Source organism: Lepisma saccharinum, chromosome 15 (assembly GCF_977018435.1).
Source record: "Lepisma saccharinum chromosome 15, izLepSacc3.1, whole genome shotgun sequence".
Taxonomy (NCBI): domain Eukaryota; kingdom Metazoa; phylum Arthropoda; class Insecta; order Zygentoma; family Lepismatidae; genus Lepisma; species Lepisma saccharinum.
The window spans coordinates 2,051,882-2,074,088 of NC_139243.1; the positions used below are offsets into that span (position 1 = coordinate 2,051,882).

General features: G+C 41.7%; 1 protein-coding gene across 6 annotated transcripts in view; it reads left to right on the forward strand.

Annotated features, from left to right (window-relative positions):
- Nucleotides 1-22,207, forward strand: part of nuf (rab11 family-interacting protein nuf) — a 315,659-nt gene that overhangs the window by 273,641 nt on the left and 19,811 nt on the right. For all 6 annotated transcript variants that reach the window (XM_083136507.1, XM_083136509.1, XM_083136510.1 and 3 more), the window contains 2 exons: nucleotides 6,052-6,087; nucleotides 9,195-9,309. In XM_083136507.1, the coding sequence (XP_082992633.1) occupies nucleotides 6,052-6,087; nucleotides 9,195-9,309 (151 nt within the window). The remainder of the gene's footprint in view (nucleotides 1-6,051; nucleotides 6,088-9,194; nucleotides 9,310-22,207) is intronic.

Consider the following 22,207-nt stretch of genomic DNA (forward strand, 5'->3'; position numbering starts at 1 on the left):
CGATTAGCCTTACTGTGCATAAAGTGGACTTAAAACAACAAATCAATCAATCAATCAATCATTCAATCAAAACCTAAATACTGGTACTCACGGCCGGTTTTAGACGAAAACATTTCCTTTAACATTTTTGCTAGCATAAATGCTACCTACGTAAATGCTTCCAAAGATCTTACAGTACTTTACACGAAAGCATTTCATGGAACATTTCGGTTAGCTGTTGCGATTACAATGTATATAATACATACAGCACGAAAGGCACATCGAGTTACTCCATGTATGGTGAGTTCACGGTGTTTACATTTGAAAAATACTATAATATTCTGCAATACGTGTACTGTAAACGCTATAACGTATGTATTTAAGCAGTGCAATTCATTTTTACCTAAAACCACTTTAATACGAAACGTTATTCCTCTCGGTTGAATAGTTATCGGCTTTTAAAAATGTGAAGTGATACATTGTTTACATCTCACGCGGCCGCCATTACATATGCACTCGTGACCTAGAGCTCGCTTCTGATTGGCTATGCTAAGGAAATAGGACGGATTTTATCCTTGAGAAATGCCATGAAATATGCCCTGGCATCTGAAATGCCATAACATTTCTCACGTTACAGGTAGCATTTTGGTCATTGCGTAAATGTTAAGGAAAAGCTTTCGTCTAAAACGGGCCTAAATCGCAAGCCTACGAATCGTAAGTTCACGTGCTTTCTAAGCATTATCGATATGGTCGGCTATCAGCGCCGTTTGGTAAGAAGCGGCAGAAATTGTACACTCTTTCAATAACAAACGAACTGGAAGGATCGTAGCTGGCTATGCTTAGAACATGTTATGTTAATGCTTCAACAATATTATCTCGTGCTTGCCTGGTTCCCTGTGAATTTGGCACTGCCTTTTTATTTGTGAATCAATTTCTTTATCACAACAATGCAATGAACCTGCTCAAATATTGTGCAAAATCGTAGTTGTATTTGAAGACAGCCTGGTTCTTGAAAAATTGAAAATATTTTCTTGGAAAAGAGTTTTTTTTTAATACAGAAATATTTGTTACGAGGCTTCAATAGGACTGATTTTATAGCCGACTTCCGTGGCGGAGTGGTTAGCACAGCACGCTACGACACCAGAGTCCAGGGTTCGAATCCTGGCCTGGGTATGGATGTTCTTTGCGAGTGTCCCTTCATCAATTTCATCATCGTCGCGATCAGCCAACCGGCAGAAAAGCGACGCTAAATAATCAAATCACGATAGGACCGACTTCCTCGTGGGGGCAGATGACTTTTTATCCAAAGGTTCACTGAATGTTTATTGTTATGTTTAGACGTATCAGGGGGTGATCGTTAATTTTTAGACGTCGAAAGGTGGGGCGATCATCTTTTTAGACATCAAGAGAGGAGTTTTTCACGCCTCAATCTGCCCGTGGTTTACTGGGAGGAATGCTTAGGATCATTGGATACGAAAAAACCTTGAACCAAGCCAAAGTTGTATTTTATGGTTATATGGGCGAAGTCAAAGGTGTCTGCCACAGTACAGCAGAAAACGCCTGAATCCTCCTCCCCCCTTCTCGCCTACTATAGTTCTTCCTACTCTTTCCATTATTCACTATGTGACTCATGCTACACCCATATGCCCATCCAGCCTCCTTTCGCCTGTATTTCCAATTAGGGATTTTATCGAGACGCGAATTCTCGTTCTTGGATTCGTCTCGAGTTATAAAACACCCATCTCAGCCTCGAGGCTACAATGCAGTGTAAGCAACATATGCATCGTGTCGCCGGACAAACTTTCACAGCGTGTAATCACCAAGGTTTATTATGTTCCGATAGGCTATACTGATCGCATTTCCAATTGGCCGCTGGGAAACAACGAATCAGCGATCAGTTTAACTCTCTTCGACTGACATCGGGCATTTTCGTGTCACAAGGCACCCGAACGTTGCCGGCGGGACGAAACAAATGAGCGTCGGATACGCAGCATGTTGCCAAACGTATTGTAAAACGGAGAGAGAGTTGATTAGCGCAGTTACTGGATAAAAGCTGTACAATAGTACTCAAAGCACATCCAAACACTGTACATACAGACAAAAACAGACGTACGCTTGGCAACGTTGCAAATGGAGAGCGATATTACCCCTTCAGCTTTTACTTCGCAACGGAGGTTGTTGACACTCATCGAGCCACGCAAACCCAAGGACGATTGGTGAACAGATAGAGCTATGTAGGTCAGTCGACAGTTGGGCCCGCGAACAGTACAATCGGGACTTGACATCAGGGTTGTTAGAGGTCCAGGAACTTTAATTAAATTCAATTCCGGTCCAGGAGAAAAAAATCAGCAAGCGTAAATGGGTTCTGGACCGTAAAGAACCTTTCTATCTGTAAGGTATTTCAATTCGGTCTAGGAACCTTTTTTCCCGATCAATTTAATTACGGTCCAGGAACCTTTTTTCAATGTAACAATACCCAACTTGGACCGAATTTAAATCGTGCGAGAAAACAAGGTTCCGGTCCAGCAGCGCAAACCAATAGAACCCATTGGAATTTATGGCTTCCTGGACCATGAACAACCCTGCTGGACATGCAGTTCAAACTGGGATCCGAAACACCTTACAATGTGTCTCCTCCAGAGATCGATCGTGGAACCCCTTGATTACAAGGCGACATTGACTCAACACCATCGGGAGGAGGTGTGGCCCAACAGTTCTGTAAGGTCAGAGCTGTTCTTTTCATTGGGTGGCGCGTGGTAAGCGCATCGTGTACAATCGCCGCCGTTTTCTGGTTTTAGAAAAGGGATACGGTTGCTATGTCCGGGCCCGAAAGGTGCAAGACCATACTTCAAGCGAGCATACTCCGAGTATGCTGTTGCAGCGCGGTCTTGAAGACGTGGACTGGAAGTGAAAGTCTTTCGAATTGCACTTCGACTGCAGCGCCAAATACGATCAGTAGATAAAACTGAGGACACGTTTTTTTTTCACCATTTCAGCATTTTCAAATGTTCTTACACATATATATCCACACATTAGAAGCACTTTAACCATCAACTTGCTGACCCATAACGTATATTTAACCCGTGTTGCTCGCTTTCTATTTCCGCGATTTTAAAACAAATGAACAACGAGTGTGGATATCTATGCACGTTAAACTGGATTGTTTAATGCATACAAACCTTTAGAAAGCGCGCAGTGGAAATTTCCGCCTTATAGGTCTACTTATTTTGCTATGGGGCAGCTATGCTATTAGAAAGTACAGATAAAACACCTTTTACAAAATATGCGAGTTTATTCATATTCACATAATGTGCAAGCACCATTAGTCTACATAAAGAAAGATTTTCGATGTTGAACTCGCTGAACTAAACATTTTTGTGTCGTATCACTTGTGCCAGTTGGATGGATATTAATTGAACTAAATAATTAATAATGATGAATTAAATAGATTCCTTTACAGTTAAGTCAACTCCACGTAGTTTAACGGATGAGAAAGATGAACAAAATATAATTTGGGTGTGTGAGTGCCAATTCGAAACTTAAAAGTACTTATCCTTCTCCTCCCATGTCGTGGTTTCTCGGACACCTTCCTAAGGTGTCTGTCTAGAGGAAAAACTACTTCCTCTCCCTGGGTCAGAATCCAAAATGCGCTGCCTGAAGGGTTGCGACTTCGCACCAAGGTTTCCTTGTTACGTCATTGCGTAACCGATGCTATTGCCCTCTGGTGGCAAAATTAAGAAGATTCCATCCATCTGGCCCACAAATAAACAAAATGACGGCTCCGCGCGCACTACGGTCCATATATCACGTCACCTAGTCTCCAACCATCTGTGCTGCGAGCTGCGTACTTCTGTTCTTGGCGCTTTCGAACTCTAATACGTGACGTCACTTACGTCAAGACCATACTTCAACTTTCGGACAGAGCCTATCTTTTCAAGTAGTTACCCAATTGTCCTCACGACGCTGAATCAACGCCGAAATTTTGGGGGTTCCCACAGGGAATCGAACCCGGGACCACTCGCACCAAAGACGAGAGCCCTAACCATTTGGCTCACTCGAGCTAGGCACATCTACTGAATTTTTTAAGATAAAATGTAGTTGATTTTTCGTGAATTAGCATGAACCATCATCGCAATGTTGGTAAAGAACGCCTGAAGAAGCAACAACATCTATTCCTCGTCTTTTCTATACATTTTGTCGCCAACAGGCATAAACCAGTTAGGTTTGGCGATTTCTCGCCGAAGTTGGCAACTATGAACGCGTGCGATGCGAAAAATGTCCTTTGTTCAGCTAACAATGGGTGGGGCTGTCGAGCAGTTCACTCTTTCCCTTTGATTTTTGAAGGTGCAGCATGCGGTGACTGTCAGAACCTCAAGTATGCATGCATGGCCTTCTTGTTGCTTGCTCGCTTTGCACTCTGGGAGACAAGTGAAGTTCTTCAGCGCAAATGTGCTACCCTCTTTTGTTTTACGCTGAAACTTAAATTGGTAACATTCGATTCGAAAAGGTATTTGGTGAAAAATAAAAGTTTACTTGTGTAAACAGACGTATTGAAAAGCAACGTAAATTTACAGTCAATTGTATTGAAAAGTAAAGTATAGTTAAGGGCAATGGATTGAATGAATTGTTGTTTTTAAGTCCACTTTATGCACAGATAGGCTAATCGGGACTAGAGCTACAGTTTAAAGTGGAATCCGAACCACTATGTGCCTCCACTGGGTATCGAACCCGGGACCCCTTGATTACAAGGCGACGACCCTAGTTAAGGTCAATTGTATCGAAAAGTAACGTATATTTACGACCCTGTACTCAAGAGGATGTGGTTTTACGGTGTCACCCGTACTGAAAAAGTAATTTTATCTCGGTTACTTATTTTAAAACTTTGTGTTTTAAAAACTTGAGTATGATCAATGCCATACAAAAGTGCATAGTTCTTCTAAAATAAAACTTATCAAGTTATTCTTATTTGTTGGGGATGGATTGGTCGACTGGGGGGGGGGGGAGGGCGACCGCTCCCTTTGCCTCCTCCTGGAGCCGCCACTGCCGTATCCTTAGGTATTATGTATTCCGGAAATATTTCCTTTCCAATTTAATGAATTCATTTGGCTTATTTTTCTTAGCTTTTCCTCCACTTTTGGCCAATCGAGAAGATTAAATTGATGAAGGGGCACTCATAAAGAACATCCATACCCTCTGTGGGATTCGAACCCGGGATCTCTGGCTGAGATAACAACGGAGGCCTGCCCAATCTAATTGACTTCCTCTGTATAAGCAGAAATTCATTACGTTGTATTCATAAGTTGTTTTTTTCTCAATAAGCACGGAATTTCGCCCGTATTTTGTATTTAAATACACACCTGAAGCGAACCCCCGCCCCCTTCCGACATAAATGACGTTACTTGTTTTCGCTACGCTACGCAAACGTGCTGAAAATGCCTGCGATGCATTATAGAGTGCCGAGGATCTCAGGATTTTGATGTGGAAGCGCAAATGTTGACCCAGCCGAATGCCTGTTAGAGGAAGATTCTGTTGCCAAATATTTACACACTTTCCCAGCCCGGGAAGAGCGCAGAGTGACTCCTGTTCCCGGCTGAGAGTCGCGTGTTTACAAGGCTTCGTATGTGGGCGGCCTCGACACACAATGTGGGCACACTCCCACGTCTACCCCCTCCACGTTTCGCAACGGGCGATGATAACACGAAATGCAAGCGGCAAAGGACATTGTAAACATCGCAGCCAATATATAGGAATCTGCGCTGAGTTATTTACAACTGACATAGTGGCGGATTACCGCCTTTCTTTTGGCTGAGATGGTTCGTTCATAGTTTTATTGGCGCTTTCAGACGTCATAGCTAGGGGTGATCGTATAATTTTAGGCGAAATATCTAGGGACGATTACATAATTTTAGACGCCGAATCTAGGGTCATGGCATAATTTTAGACGCCACATCTTGAACGATCGCATAATTTAGAAACCACAACTAGGTACGATCGCATAATTTTAGACGCCACATGTAGGGACGATCGCATAATTTTAGACGGTTCTCATAATGCTCTTTTCTTTCTTTGCAGCCCCGGAAAGAGGCTAGGATCCAACGCCCTGGCTAGGTAAGTGTGCTTTCAATAGTCTGCTACATAGCTATTAGGAGATTTTGCCTTCCGCAACTCTAGGTTCAAGAATTGAACAAAACCAAATACGAACGAAGCAGTTCTGCACCACATCAGTGCAACTCTTTAAAGTTAACTATTTATATGGAGCTAGGCCGACAACTACCCACGAAATGGATTTGGCGGCTGCTTTATCTCTCTTCCAATGTATTTTTGTTAACTTCAGCGACAGTTTAAAAAAAAATATGGAGGCTAAAACGATTGAAAAGTTTATTTTATTCACTAATAACAGTGCACAACATTAAGGATTCTATTTCAGTTTATTTACGTCGCTTTTCTACAACTTTTGGTAATCGCGTTGATGGGGATAAATGATGAAATGGATGATGGGACAAACAAAATGGCACATACGTGAGTTAACTAGTGCTTGAACCTTGTGATTTTGTGCCCCATAACAACACAGTTATCTGAACAAAAACTCCAAAATTAGAAAACAAATTAAGTTTTGCAGTATTTTAGAATTACCAAACAAATCTGGCACAGATATTATTCTAATGTTCAGAAGCAAACTCCATGCATAATTATTATGGTTAATTTTCGGCTCTCGGATTTCTTTGAAAGAATCCGATTGTACAGTCACGGACATTCAGGCTTGTTACAACTCCATTTACTTTCAATAGTATCATTACAACCCAGAACGTCCGTGACTGTACAGTGTCTGTTGTCAATTCACGTTTCAGAATGATCGACGCTCTACTGGCTGGCCATTCTACCACCTCCCCTCTAATTCTAAGAATATCTCTTATTCCGTTTTCCAGCTTGTGGCGATCTAAGCACTCATTCTTGTCTGCAAAACAACCGATGCGAATTAAACTGCTTATATACGAAGCACGAGTGCTAGGATGTTTCAAAGTCCCAGAGAGCGGAAAGAATTGGCATGGCGCTCGTAAAAACCTACTCGAGGTTTCAAGGACTGCAGTCTCATATTTAACATGTTGGTTGAAGTTTTCTTGAGCAACCTCTGAAAATGAACCACACAGTGGAATGAGTTACGTATTCGTGAAACTCCACTTCGGCATTTTACTCCAGTGTGTTCCAAAATTTGTCGCAACGCGGCAGCACAGTTTTGTCCTCATGATGCAGGTTACGTATCTCGCTACGAGATGGCAGCAGGGTTCCTAGATTCCTCGCTTGTCAATGATGAACAATTGAGCAAGATTGGGAGGTTTTTAGAGGTCAGAACTCCTTTCCCCTTTGGGGCTAATATAACAGAAAATAGGTCATACTTATTTCGATGCATGTTCCTACCCGTATGATATTTAAAAATGATATTTCGGCCGCTGACCCTTCCCCCCCGCCCCGCCTGGGTGCGTCTATGATTGGATTGTTATGAAACTGAATAGAGTTTAAAAATAATATAGCCTATGATATGACCTAAGTTGATTTCCACAGTAGAGTCTACTGCCATTGTTACACAATTACATGTAATTTCAGTTTCTGTAGTAATTCTTACACAAATGCATTATTCGGTAAATACCACACTTATGGTAGCTACATAATATCACTAAGTCAGAACAAATGACATCTCTCGGATTCTGTAGTTCCCTATGTTATTTCATTATCAGTGTGGAAAGAAACTTCTCGAGTATTATTTTATTCGTGACATTCCAATTTTTGATTCTCATAGCTTGTGGATAGTCATTTCTTGAGACAAATTCCAAATAATAATAGATAATATCAAAGAGCAAAACTTACGAAAACATGCTCAATCATTGGTAGTTTGTTTTAGTCAAAATGAACATCGTTGTTTTTATTTTTGATATGATCCCAGAAATAACAATTATGTGACTTGTATAACTTAAATCCTTGCATACTGTCCGTGTAGTGACATAGCATTAAATAAAACTATAATGTTTCACTTCAGTGACTGAACTCAACTTTTTCACACAATTTCACATGTCTTGTTCAAGAGTTAGAAATGATTAAACAATAAATTTTAACAGTTATATTTTCAAGTGGCCAATTAACAATAAATGTTCAAAAACTATTGCATTGTTACATTTGAATTTCCATTTCAGTTACTGAAATTTTTCAATAGAATGGAATAGCTATACTAAACGTTATTTTAGTTTTCAGTAATTTAAATGTAAAGGAAATCCAAATGAAAGGATACATACATACAACAGTTATTCATCATTTATTGGTTGATTTGTATTTTTTTAAGTCCACTTTATATTCAGTAAGGATAATAGGGACTGGACCTACAGTTTAAAGTGGGATCTGAACCACTGTGTGCCTCCACCGGGTATTGAACCCGGCACCCCTTCATTACAACGCTACCACTGCGCCATCGCGGAAGCCCTGGTCATTTATTATTTGGCAACTTGGAAATGTAACTGTTAGAAAACAATTGTTTAATAAGTTGTTACTGATTATTTTTACATTGCATTTCATTCCTTATATAGCTCTTGAAAGAGGAGCGGAAAATGAGTGAGGAGGTGGTCATATTTAATATACCACTAAGTACTATACATTATAATACTAGGTGGCCGCGGTGGCTCAGTCGGTAACGCGTCTGACTACCATGCTAAAGGTCCCGGGTTCGATCCCCGCCGGTTCAAATCCGGGAACTTTTCTATGGGGGGTAAAGGCGGTCAGGGGCGTGATGCTGATCACATCACCCCCACTCACGACCGGATCAAGAAAGTGTGGGGCGTTACCCCCACACCCCCTATACGCCTTCATGGCGTGGTGCTATGTACAGGGGAACACTTTACCTTTTTTACTATACATATTTTTGGCTAAAAGGTATTTATTTATTAAGAGCTTTTCTTACTTTCGTAGGGAGGTAGGGGGCGACAGATGGGTCAGTGAGGGGTACAGCCGCCACCTGTCTCACCTCTGGCGCAACAGACATGTGAAATGGTGTCGAAATGTTAAGCAAAAAGATTGTCACTAATAGAAAAATGTAGTTTTAATTAGAGTTAAATTTTAAGTCATAGGTTTTTATATAAATGTGAAGTAGGAAGAATTAGCGGAGAAACTTATTATTGTCGATTATTTTTGTCACGAAGACCGAACCTAACAATCTCTCTTGTCCTCTGCAGTCAGCTGTACCGTAGTTCCAGTTTCAACTCTTCCGGGCGGAGCTCCAACTGTGATGGTGATGACATGTACTCGGATGTCTCGCTGGAAGAGGACGTCCTGGATCTCAACCACAAGGTAAGGAATCCCTTATGTTACCATTCAGTTCAGTGAAAACATTGACATTTGATTCTTTGTTAGTGAATACACGAACAACTTTCCAGCGAGTCACCGAGAATGGGTAACCCCTGTCCCCCGACCTAACCCCCTTTGGACTTCGCATGGGGATTCTTCAAATCTAAGGTTAACGAACGTAAGATCAATGAGTGTGCTTTGACGTGGATGGGGGTCGTGTGCAGTTAAATAAACTTGAGTATATGTGTAGAATTACTATTATACAGGGTGTCGTTTTTATAGCGCCCACGGACCACGGAAACGTATAGAGAATATCAAAACAAAATTCTCGTTGGAGCGACGTTTCGGCGCTACAGTCGTTCAAAAAGACCCGTTTTGCCGCCTGAATGCTGGCAACCACACACAACATTTGATTGCATTTTTGACGTCATATCCCGTCGTGAAGCGATGCGTTACAGGGTTGCCAGGAACACACATATTCTGTGAAAAATGACAGCTACAATCAGCCACATTATGTACCGTGAAACAAAACGAGAAAACACGTTCTGTAACCTAACAGGAAGTAAACAAACGATACGAAAAATGGTAGAAAGAAAATAGAATTCAAGTGGAAGTGGTCATATCGAATTTTGTCTCAGCTTGAATGTCAAATATTTGCAAATCTAGTTACCAAGTTGGCATCTACAATTTAGTCTATCCACTTCGTTCTTCTGATACTAATCTGTGACACACTGAACACATGACAAAATAGAAATGAAAGAACTCAAAATTCCAAAGGTAAACAACACATAATATAATGTATATTCAGGGCATTATGAGGCAAGTAGCAAAAATGGTTGAAAATACAGGGATATAAGTAGTAGTAACACAAACTCTCAGACGACTGTGTTTATCTATGTAATAGTTTGCAACTGTGAACAGGCCAGTATATTCGTTACTGATTCATCATTAGATTGTTACTGTGGTTGTACGTGTTTTAGCCGTAATGTAACAACGTGAACCTCGGATACTTCCGTTATAAGCACAATGTACAGTGGGATCCATGAGTATTACCCTACAAATTGTCCATCACTAGGTTCATGCACTTTATTTGACCCAATAAGAGCTTCAAGAATTAAAAGAAAACTCAAAACAAGCTGTTGACAACTTCTGCACCTGCATACATAAAAATCCATCGTTTGAAAACACATAGGATGTAAGAGAAACATTAATGAAAATAGTCATGGACAATTTGCACGGTAATACTCATGGATCCCACTGTACCACAAGGCATCTGGACACAAACCTGTAGATATGAACCTTGTAACAAGATTTGCAAATATTTGACATGTAGCTGGGCGTAAACAGCCACATGTAAGCTGCAAGTCCAATAAAATGTATTGTTGTTGATATTTGACATGTAGGCTGAGACAAAATCCGATATTGACACTTCATTTTGAATACGGTTTTTATCATTTCTCATATCGTTGGTTCACTTTCCCCTTCCCCTGAGATGACTGCTGATCTTCTGGCTGGTAGGCTATAATGTTCGGTCTTCTGGATGCGTTTCTCGCTTCGTTTTACAGCTAATAATGTAGTTGGTAGTTTGTCATTTTCGCAAAATTTGTGTGTTCCTTGCAATCCTGCCGTGCGCTGTTTCGCCACAGGAAATGACGTCACAGATACGATCAAATGTTGTGTTGGGTTACCAGCATCCAGGTGGCAAAACGGTCTTTTTTGAACGGCTGTAGCGTCGAATCGACGCACCAACGAGAAAAATGTTACTGAGAAAAGTTGTTTGTTCTGATGTCCTCTATACGAATCTGTGGTCCGTGGGCGTCATTAAAATTACATCCTGTATATTTATGAAATAACGACCTTCCTTCATTGAAATAGGTGACTTTAGGGACACCCTGCATAGCCTTCTAAAGCAGGAACGCCCAGGAGCCTGATTTATAGAGGGTAACTTTTCTTTATACTTCCAATAAAATATTAATTAAGGAGTTTATTTTTTAAATAAGGCCTCCACGTAGTGATACCGTCGTCGCCTTGTAGTCAACGAATACCCGGTGGAGGCACAGTATACAGTGGTTCGGATCCCACTTTAAACTGTAGGTCCAGTCCCGATTAGCCTATCGGTGCATAAAGTAGACTTAAAACAACCATTCATTTCAATTCAAGTATGGCAAAAAAAAAAAAAAAAAAAGAATCAAAGCAGAAACTAGGCACCGTCGACGTTATCGGTTTCAAAAGCAACAGACCCCGTTGCAGTAGCGCTGACAGACACATCTGCACACAACAAAAGCGAAAAATTAGTAAAGAAATGGCAAGGGTATGCCAAAGACCCGGGCTCGAATCTGCTCAAATTCCTACAGGGAAAATAAAACAAAACGGTACGAATGTAGCCCGCGGGCCATATGTTGAATAGCCGTGTTTTAAGGCGAGCTACAAATACAAAATGCAATTCCCGACGATTAAAAAAAAATAAATTTAACTCTCGAAGGGGGTACATGTATCGACAACATCGTCTTCCAGTATATGGATGCCATTTTTTGACTTAACTAAAAATCCGAAAAAGCACACGCCATACAATAAATAGTATATCATTCTCTATATTTTAAAAAATGCACGCGAAAGAACGTGAATACAATCCGTCAACTACAAATAGACATCTTCGATTCTATAAATCTAATCCTACATTAAAGACAAAAATAGAGTATTTACCTTAACAATGAACCTCTTACACTCTCGCTAATAGATCCTCCCAGGCAACAGGTAAGGGGTAATTTCCAGGAAAGCAGGAAAAAGAGCCAAGCCCACTTTAACGCAATGTCTGAAGGTCGAGACCTGGTAAGTTAGTTATAAAATTCACTCAACCCGGTGTTGATTTGGCACACGTAACTGACTGCGTTGGTCAAGAGGTCAAACTCTAGCAACTGTTCTGGGGCAAGTCAACAAATTCCCATCTGTTGACGTCATCTTGAAATGAACTTTCAGGTGAAACTAATTAATTACACTGCCAGAAAGTTACCAAGATTCACTCTCACCAAATATGTGAAATGTGTTAACAAAAAAAGTTTCCGCAAACATATTGCTTTTCTCGAAACTCTTCTTCGTGTGTTCCTAGTCCTTCCAGTTAACCACTAGATGGTGCTGGTAGTTGGGAATCGAAGAGTATAGAGGGAATTGTGAGGCGGAAATGCAGAAACCGATCGCCTTTTGTTGTAGTAAATTGAGCCCGAAGTCTTGCCTCGCTATTTCTGCAGCAAACAGCGTCGTCCGTTTTATAATTTGCCCTGATCGTCGAGATTGACATAGAGGCAGAAAGGCGACGTAAAATTAGAAAAATACAAGATGTGTAAGAGACAAGGAAGGATCAATTAGGGCTTTATCACTCCCCTTTCACACATCTTTATTATTATTATATATATTTTTTTGTTTTTACAAAATAACCGACTATTAAAATAAGTATTTTAAGTCAGTTTATGCTCAGATAGGCTGATCGGGACTTGACCTACAATTTAAACTGAAATCCGAACTGCTGTGCAATATGCCCCCACCAGGCATCCAAAGTGTATGGCTAGAAATAGCACCGTTACAATTTAATGGAGAGACATATTCCCAATAAGAAACCGTGGAAAGTGTCTTTCGATTAAAAGACGGCAACATTATCCACTACGCTATTTGGGAGGCACCTAAATTCAAGATTCTATTGGACAGAGGCGATGGCCCTGGTAACAATTTGCTTTTGTTAGATATTTCCCAGCGTTGTCTGGTTGACATTTCACACTTACTTACGCTGATATATTTCTTCTCTTGCTACTCATATTCTGCGACAAATTACATAAAACTCAAGCTGATGCCTTCACACCGTGATGTCATTTCCCGACAACCAATGCTCGTCGATTACGGGCAATCGACTCACCTGCACGCATCTGTCTTGTTCAGCGGGAATTGTGGGTAATGAACTGTTGGCAGATGAGAAATTTGTATGTCCTGACAGGTTGAGGAGAAATTTCAGCAGTTTATAGTATTATAAAACTGAAGATTTACTAGGGTTATTATGAAGCAAAATGTAATATTGGGGTGAAGAACAGTAGAAAGTCGTACATACTAAAAAAGCGAATGACAAGAATAACTGCTTCTGATGAGGTATGTGTAATGAGCTGAAGTGAAATTTTGCAATGTATAAATTTTGACTGTATGTGAATGTAGGAAGCAAATGAAACAAATGAAGCAGCACAACGCCAATAAAATCGTTATTTGCGAGTATGTTCAAGATTCAGCGTTAATGTTTACCTTTTAAAGGAACTTTGCTGCGTCTAATCGGGTATGTATTTGTTACATATTATAAGACAGACGAAATAAAAACATTAACAATCGTTTCTAGAAGTATAGCTAATATAGTGACAGAAGTTTCTTGGTCTGACACAGGGAATTTTGATTCAGTGGTTTCACTTCGTTCCGAATTAATATTTTTTTTTTAATTTCAAATGTTGATTGCTCTGTTCTGAAACTTGTACACCAAAACATCTCACAATCGTTTTCCAAAATGTTGTTTTCATAAACATTCAAAACAAAAGGAAACTTAATGATTTTTTTAAATGTGATGTTCAATAACGTTTTGTAATAACATCGACGATGGGAGAGGAGGAGGGGGCAAACGCTCGGACAGACAAGGAACACTTACTCCAGATTTTGAATTCCCATGTGATATTTATGCAGTGGCGTGCCCAAGGTGGTGGGGTGGAGGTCATAACCCCCCTTTGGCCCAGTATTCCTAAAACAAAAAAAAACACCAGTGGCAGGAAAGAATGTCACAATGAAAACTGACTACTACAAAGTGTAACACCCCCTTTCTAAAATTCTGGGCACGCCACTGTATTTAGGGTATAATAAATGTCTGTCGCTGTAATATATTCTGATCCCACTCCGCCACCCACTTACATTTTCTAGCGATGGGTACCCAAGCAAGGCAAGCGCTAAAACAGAACCTTAACGTGGATATATTTGTGTTGCTTTTTGTTGTAATTGCAGATTTCAAACCTATCTGCAACAATTTATTATCTAAATAGGGTAATACTGTTTCCCTACAGAAGTAACTGATACTGTTTCCCTACAGAAGTAACTGAAGTTCAAGTCCCGCAGCAGGCCATTCTGACTTAAGACTTGCCATGTGATGGCACAGCCAACCGCAAATCTGTTTTAAGGAATGGAATTCAGTTGATGCTAAACAAATGTAGTCCTATGCTTATTGACATTTTTATTTCAATTCACGATCATCAGATTGTTGAAAAGAGACTGAATGAAATTCGCCTACAGTCACTTCCGCCGTTGGGGGCGTACACTTAGCGAAAGTCACGGTATCGCTTCATCCCACTGGTCTGATCAACTTAATTCTCTTGCTCTGTGTTGTGGCAATAATGCGTATGTTAACGTATGCACTGCGAGTTCTAACTAGGGATGGCCACAAAGTTCGGATAACGGATATCCGGATTTCAAATTATCCGATATCCATTTCGGATAATCGGGATAATTAGAATAATCCGAATAAATCCGGATAGAACAGATTTGATGAAGGATTTGTGGAAATACGCATTCGAAAATTACGAATAAAAGAATGTGGATAGCCCGTAAAACGGACAAACTAGGTCTATTAAACTGTCCGGATAATGCACACATTCGGATATTCGGATAAAATTTTATCCGGATTTAACATTCTTAGTTCTAACATGTCTTTAGTAAAAGATAAAAGATGCCTAGAACTTCTCTACTCAGTTTTTTATGTCAGCTGTGCTCTTCGTCTATATGTTCTTTGGATGATCTCGTTATGTTCCTACCAGACATTGTTTCCAGGCGCGTACGTAGTGGAAAAAAACCCTGCGAGTGATATGACTGCATGAAAACAAAAGGGTAGAGCAAACATCCATGCCAATGAGCCTTAGCCACGCTTCCAAGGCTGGCTCTCTTAGCATTCACACCTCCTTAGCACGTTAGTCGCACCTCCGTCACGTGAAGGACCAAGGTGAGTCGACAGCACAAGACGGAATCGACGCTGGCTGCTGGCTTCCAACGTACAGTCGCTAGCAGCCGCAGGAAGTTGTAGGATTCGATAGGTAAGCAGCCATTTCTGTGTGTACCGTGTACGTAATAACTGGACGTGACGCATTTCCCGCGCTATAGAGGAAGTACCCACTCGATCGACGCCCACACTGGAGACAAAACGTCTTACTGTCCATTGGAGGTGTGTGTAGCGTTAAGACACAGTGTGGTTCAAAAGTCACTTAACCCGAACGGAAAACCACATGTGAAATTCACGCGTGGGATTTTTCCATTACCATGTCACTTTTACTCAATGTAAATTCCAGGTGGAAACACATTTCAGTGATTCGGAATCCATTGAAATTAGTTCTGGAAGCAACATCCACGAAAAGATTTACACAAATATCATGACTGTGTGGCGTAATTGGAGAAGTAGGACCTTGGTGTCTGGTGCCACATGTTTGTGTCCAGAAATTTGCGCGAATGTTTTCATCAATGTAAATGTAATTGCACAGCGAACATCTAGGTCTCTTGTACGATGGTTGGGTGCGAACCTTTTGAAGTATCGGGTAAAAAAAAGTCCAGTGTGAATCCAAGTCGATTCCGAATCGGTCGCTGTTTCATATATGCTAGTAATCACAAAGTTATTTTCACCCAGTCGTAACTTTGCAGCGAAAAATACAGCTTCGAGCGAGACTCGAACCCAGGTCTGCGGCATCACGTGCAAGAGTTGCACTGCACTGTTTGAAATCTGTATGGTGGCCGAAATATATGGGTAGTGTACAGGTGGCGACTGGGTTCCAAAACTTGGGGGGAGGGGGGGCAAGGAGATTTAACTTTCTATTGGTAGATAAGATTTATCGTAATGCAAAAGCAATGGTAGCAAAAAAGTGGGGGAGGAGGCAACTGCCACCCACGCCCGCCCCCTAATCGCCGCCCTGGTAGTGTTATCAATCAGTAGGATTTCCAGCTCGCCTTGTTTTATCACTGTAGGATACTAACAGTTTCTGAGGTACTTTTTTTCATCTTCGCTGTTCTTTAGTGCCCTACAGCCGCACCCAATCCATCTCATTTCATGGCTTCAAAGAGGAATAAACCCATTCGCGCCGAACGTGTATGTAAACGAGACGTCGCCGCCAAGTTTTCTTCGCGTCAGAAACTGAGGATAAGGACAGAGTTCCTTTCGCATTCAAGTTTTTTGTTACTTTTTTATGCTTGCTTCCTCGAGTTGTTGCCCCACCCTGGGCCCATCTGCTTCCACTTGTTGCTCCCTCATCTGGACGAAACAGCGTCGATCTTTGTGGATCTCGTAGAGCCGAGATTAATAGGAGGCAATCACGTGGGTTGGCGAAGGTTGCCTTGGCTATTGGGGCCGCGCCCCGGCGTTTGTGGAGAGCAGGATAAGAAGCGCACATCGTCAGTAACGCAACGAGTATCCTTGGGGCGTGAGTCACGTTCGGGGCTGCCATTTTGTGCACGCTGGTGCGGAATTGACAGCGTCGAGTCATGTGACCGGCATGATAACCCCGGTGTCAGTGTCGTCGGTGTTTTGTGGTCGGAGGTTCCGTTGTCAGAGCGCTTGCGACATGGCGCGCGAGAGCAATTTTTAACCCGGCCTCGATCGTCCCAGGGCGGCCCCGTTGGTGTTTCGGTACAGAAATAGAACCAGGACGTTCCGCGCTCGCTTCCCGCGGTGCAAAATGGTGGCAGACTTCGCAGAGGGCCGAACGTGAAAACGTACCAACTCGTCGCTCTGCGTGCGTAACCTCTTGACACATCACGTTGCGTGCGAGCGCCGGGTGACTTCTGCAGTGTTGAAAAAATGTGCGTGTGTTGCGACAAGTGGGCGTTACCTCACGGTTTCCGGTCACCTGGTGGAGCGGTGGTGTCCGTCGGCGAGTGATGAGCGAGGAGGAGACGCAGGAGCTCGACCTTGACCTCTGGGAAGGTCAGTTTCGCTTCGTGGGCGGCTACAGCCAATCCAAGAATGGAGTCAAGAGAGCGGCGGCCGCGGAGTGGTGCGAGGGCATCGCCGAGCAAGTAAGTCACCTCCATCCGCCTGGTCATCGAGCGATTCAGGTTCGATTCCAGATGGGGTACGTCTCAGTCCTCTGACCTACAACTCGAATGTCAATTAGGCTGAGCGTTAAGTGAACGTAAAACCATATCTGAAAATGTCTACTTTGATTGTTCTCAAGAGTTGTTGAATATTTCTATTTGATGGGAAAGGGATAACAGCGCGCGCGCGCGCGCGCACACACACACACACACACACACACACACACACACGCACGCACGCACGCACACACACACACACACACACACACACACACACGCACACACACAGCTATAACATATATACGAGGTGGTATCAAAAAGTTTTGCCTGTTGAGGTATAATTTGTTTAATAATGGAAAGATTGAAACAATGAACATACATATAGTTTCCCGTAGTATCCTCTACTCAGAGATACCCTTCCACACAGTTTCCATCACGTTTGATGCATTTGAGCCAGCGTTTTATCCAGCCCTCAAAACCAGTTTGGAAAAATTCCACAGAACACTCCCTGCCCACTGTTCAGAACTGTTTTAACCTCCTGTAGGTCATCGAATCTCATGCCACGAAGCACAGACTTTATGGTATCCCAAACTCTCAATCATTGCATGTGCTGACCCATAGGACATGTGCACTGCATCAGAAATTTCCTGGATGGTGATGCGTCTATCCTCGAATGAGCTCATCATGCCTGTGGTGATTGTCGTCGGTCAACGACGTTGATGGCCTGCCACTCCTTGTCATGTCCACACTTTCGGTTTCTCCCTCTTTTCATTGTTTCAATCTTTCCATTATTAAACAAAGGATACCTCAACAGGCAAAACTATTTGATACCTCCTCGTATATATTGTGTTCCCTCTGCCACGTGCCAATGAGTGTTGTACACACCCAGCTGCAAGGGATAAACGGGGGGGGGGGGTCAAAGTGTCAATTAAGGAACATGCAAGAGCGGAATAAGGCGACCGGCCGTCAAGCGTCTTATTTTATTTCTTCAATGATTTGCACGGTTGAAATAAATAAAGCAAATATTGTGGCATTTTAGAAAGATTGATTGAGTTGGGGGTTTAAGTCCACTTTATGCACAGTAAGGCTAATCGGGACTGGACCTACAGTTTAAAGTGGGATCCGAACCACTATGTGCCTCCACCGGGTACATTTTAGAAAGAACTAAAGTTATAGGGGAGGAGGAAGCTTAACGGTGAGTGCAACGAAAATAGGGGCGAGGAAAGATATGGATGGCGACAAAAGATAGGGAACGATGAGAGATAGGGGGCGAGGAAAGATAGGAATTGACGAAAGATTCGACGGCGACGAAAAATAGGAGGCGAACAAAGATAAGGATGACGAAGGATGGGAAGGGGCGACCGAAGATAAGCGCGACTAGTATAATATTAGTAGAGTGGATCAAGAAGTGGATCCTCCCATAAAATAAAACACAGGAGAAAAATCGATCAGAAATTGTAAATAATATTATTCATATCAGTGAGATGATGCTGATTCTGGAGTTGACAACCTGATTTCTTTTGAGTTGGCAACCTGATTTCCTATGAGTTGGCAACCTGATTTCCTATGAGTTGGCAACCTGATTTCTTAGGTGTTCGCAACCTGATACTTGATTTCTTATGAGTTGGCAACCTGATTTCTTAGGAGTTGGTAAATTTATTTCTATTCATAGCCTAGGACCACGTGACATTGTGAGATAGCATAGATCTTGGACTCGCTATACTCCACTGTGGAGGGGGGTATTTTTTTCTTACTAGTCAGCCCAGTGTTTTGCCATATTTCCGTGCATTTCTCTCTCTCTTCTTTTTTTAATGCTGGGCCAACGTGGTGGGGTTATGATCCCCTCCTAACCCCTTTATTGTTAATAGCCTTACGTAGCCTCGAAACTATTGCGAATATCTAGAACACTCGAAAGCAAACCACACGAAGAAAATTCTAAGCACAACATGAAATTATACTATAATTTATCAGAATTTGGAATATCATAGCGGGGTTTCGAAAGGAGAGGAATTCCTGAAACTGCTTCGCTGGGCTTCCACCGGGGATCGAACCCGGCACCGCTGGCACCGACGACGAGAGTCATAACCATTTTTGACTATGCGAGTGTCGAGGCCACATCGGGACTTTACTTTCCCTAATTTGCTTGGATATCGCTGTTGTAATGAAGCGTTTAAAAAAATAAAAACAAGACGTTAATAGCTAACCATATCATGTACAGAAAATGTATGACATTTAATCTAATCATCATTCTTCCTCATCGTCGCGATTAGCCGAAAGAAAGCCACGTAAAAGGAGAAAACGTAAATGCACTTTGAGTACCGCGGGAGACGAACATCCGCGCAGATAAAAGCACCCCTCCCGGAGCTTTTGCACGCCTGGAGCGCCCTGATAATTGCACGCGCAGTGCGTCATCTCTAATTAGGAATCCCAGATGTTCTCGGATGCAGGAAGCGCTGCAGATGGGGGCAGGGTTCAAAATAGCTCCAGTCAAGTGCGTTCTGGAACTGTGGAGGGATAATTCCGTCATGAGAGTATCGGCAGTCAGGGATTTATGCACAATTTTCCATCGGAAAGGAATGGGTGGGTCGTTTTAAGGGGGTAAAAGTTTAAATTTAGCGCCAAACTTACCCTAAATCGGGGGCTTTGTGAAATGTTTTGGTGGATTTTGGCAAACATTGAGGGTGTGTGGATAAATCACTGTCAGCAGTGGCGGGTCTGCGATTTAAATTTTGGGGAGGGGAAGCTCTATAAGTATATATTACTTTGGCGCGAAGACATTTCGGGAAGGGCTGAAACCAGATAGACCCCAATTATTATTATATAAATGCGGAGATCCACCAGACGAGTCAATATCCAGCACAGTGGCGTGCGGTGCTAAATCAGGCAGGGGAACAGGTCACCTGAACTCCCCCCACCGCATTGGTGTCTTAATGTAATACAGTAGATCAAGTTAAATTCAAACCCTTATTGAAATGAACCAAATAAATATCCGATACATGTATTACAAATTGTCAGAAGTGACAAACATGAGGCACGTTAAAATTATATGACAATAATAATTTTAAAGCAAATATGATATAAAATAAAAAAAAAAACATTAAAAATAAAATTGTTGATGTGCAACAAAGAAAAATGTAATAATATACGAGTAATCAGAGAAAAAAATATTTTTTGGTCGAAACCTGTTTCATCTCTTTATTCGTGGATTAAGTTGATGTTTTTTCATAGAGTGGAGTATTCTTGTAATTCAAACATCCTCAATGCAATAATGGCACACAGATGGCAGAGTTTTATTCATGACGTTCGCTAGATTAGCAGAAGTTGTTAGTGACAAAACCCGAACTGTTCCAGAATCTCTTCTCAGGATCAAACAAGGACAACAATATAATTTGCCACTGGAAGAATATGCAGTTAATCGTTTTACAGAGTTGTAGTAACTCTTTTGAAAATGCCTTGTGTATGATTTCGTTTTAGTTTTTAATTCAGTTAGGATATGTGTTGGTTTGTTGTATTTTCTGCAAAGTTCAATAAAGCTTTCGTTCTCAGCCTGTCGATCATACAACACTCGCAAACATTCGCTTTCTTGTCCTGTCTCTGTGTGCCTGCGTGCCTTGAAACTTTGGTCTTGGGGCTGGTGGAACAGGTGGATGTGAGCTGTTCCCTCGGAAGCTGTTTCGCAGCGTTTAGCCGAGGCATTTAGCAGACGCTTAGACTCTAGAAGATTTTTCCAGTTCGTTATGAATGTCAGACGCAAGTTCTCAACGAGATTAGGATGTTATAGACTTTCTACACTCAAAAGTATCACTATGACGCGATTAAACTTCAGCACATAGCAAAAACGGACAGAAAAGCGAATCCGCAATATCTCGGAGGGAACAGCTAGGGAGTTCAGCTTCCGTGGTGGGACCGTGGGGATCGTTTACCTTCGCGCGTGGTCGGAAATACTGGGCATCAGACGAGGATGAGAACGATGAGGCTGTCTATGCGATGGGGTAGGTGACGTAAACAAACGTCCAGCCACGGTAAAAGATTTTCTTAAGCGTTACTTTCGGAAACGTTGATTTCTGGAGAAACAAATGTTCTTATTATGTTAATATAAATAATTTAAATAGCTCAAAAGCGCGATACGTAGGAGGGAACAGCCTGTTCCCTCTGTTTCATGGAGGTACCGCCACTTCCAGCATAACTAATTTCCATTATTTATTTTATATTTCGTACAGTTAGTATACTGAAATGCACATACCTTTTTGTTATTAACTTTTGTACGTCTCGTTCAAGAAAAGGCTTTAAAAGTTAGGAGCAAATTTTACTCATAAAGTTTATATTGTTCTTCTTGTATGTACGCATTGCTTGCATTTTGAATACAACAGAAGAAATAACAGAGGTCCAAAATACACGGAACGGGAGAAAGAGCATATAAGGTTGGGGAAAAAAGTTCATGGTTTCAAGATCTGGTTGAAAGAAAACGACATTTTCTTAATAAAATCGGACAAGGAAAATAAACCTGTCCTTATCCGAATTAAGGACTATAAAGAAAAAATGGAAGAATGTTTCAAAGTAAACAATTTAACAGAAACCTCTCGAAACCCTATAAATAATAAATAAATAATAAATGAGGTAAAGAAAGTAATTGAAACCAGTATCACGATACCAAGAGAAATGAAGAAAAAACTCATTGTCAAAAATTCAACCCTGCCGATTGCCTTTGGACTACCAAAAACTCACAAACCGGGAACTCCAATACGACCCATCATTGCAACTTTCACACATCCTGCATACAAACTATCCAAATATTTTGTTGAAAGACTTGCTATAATTAAAC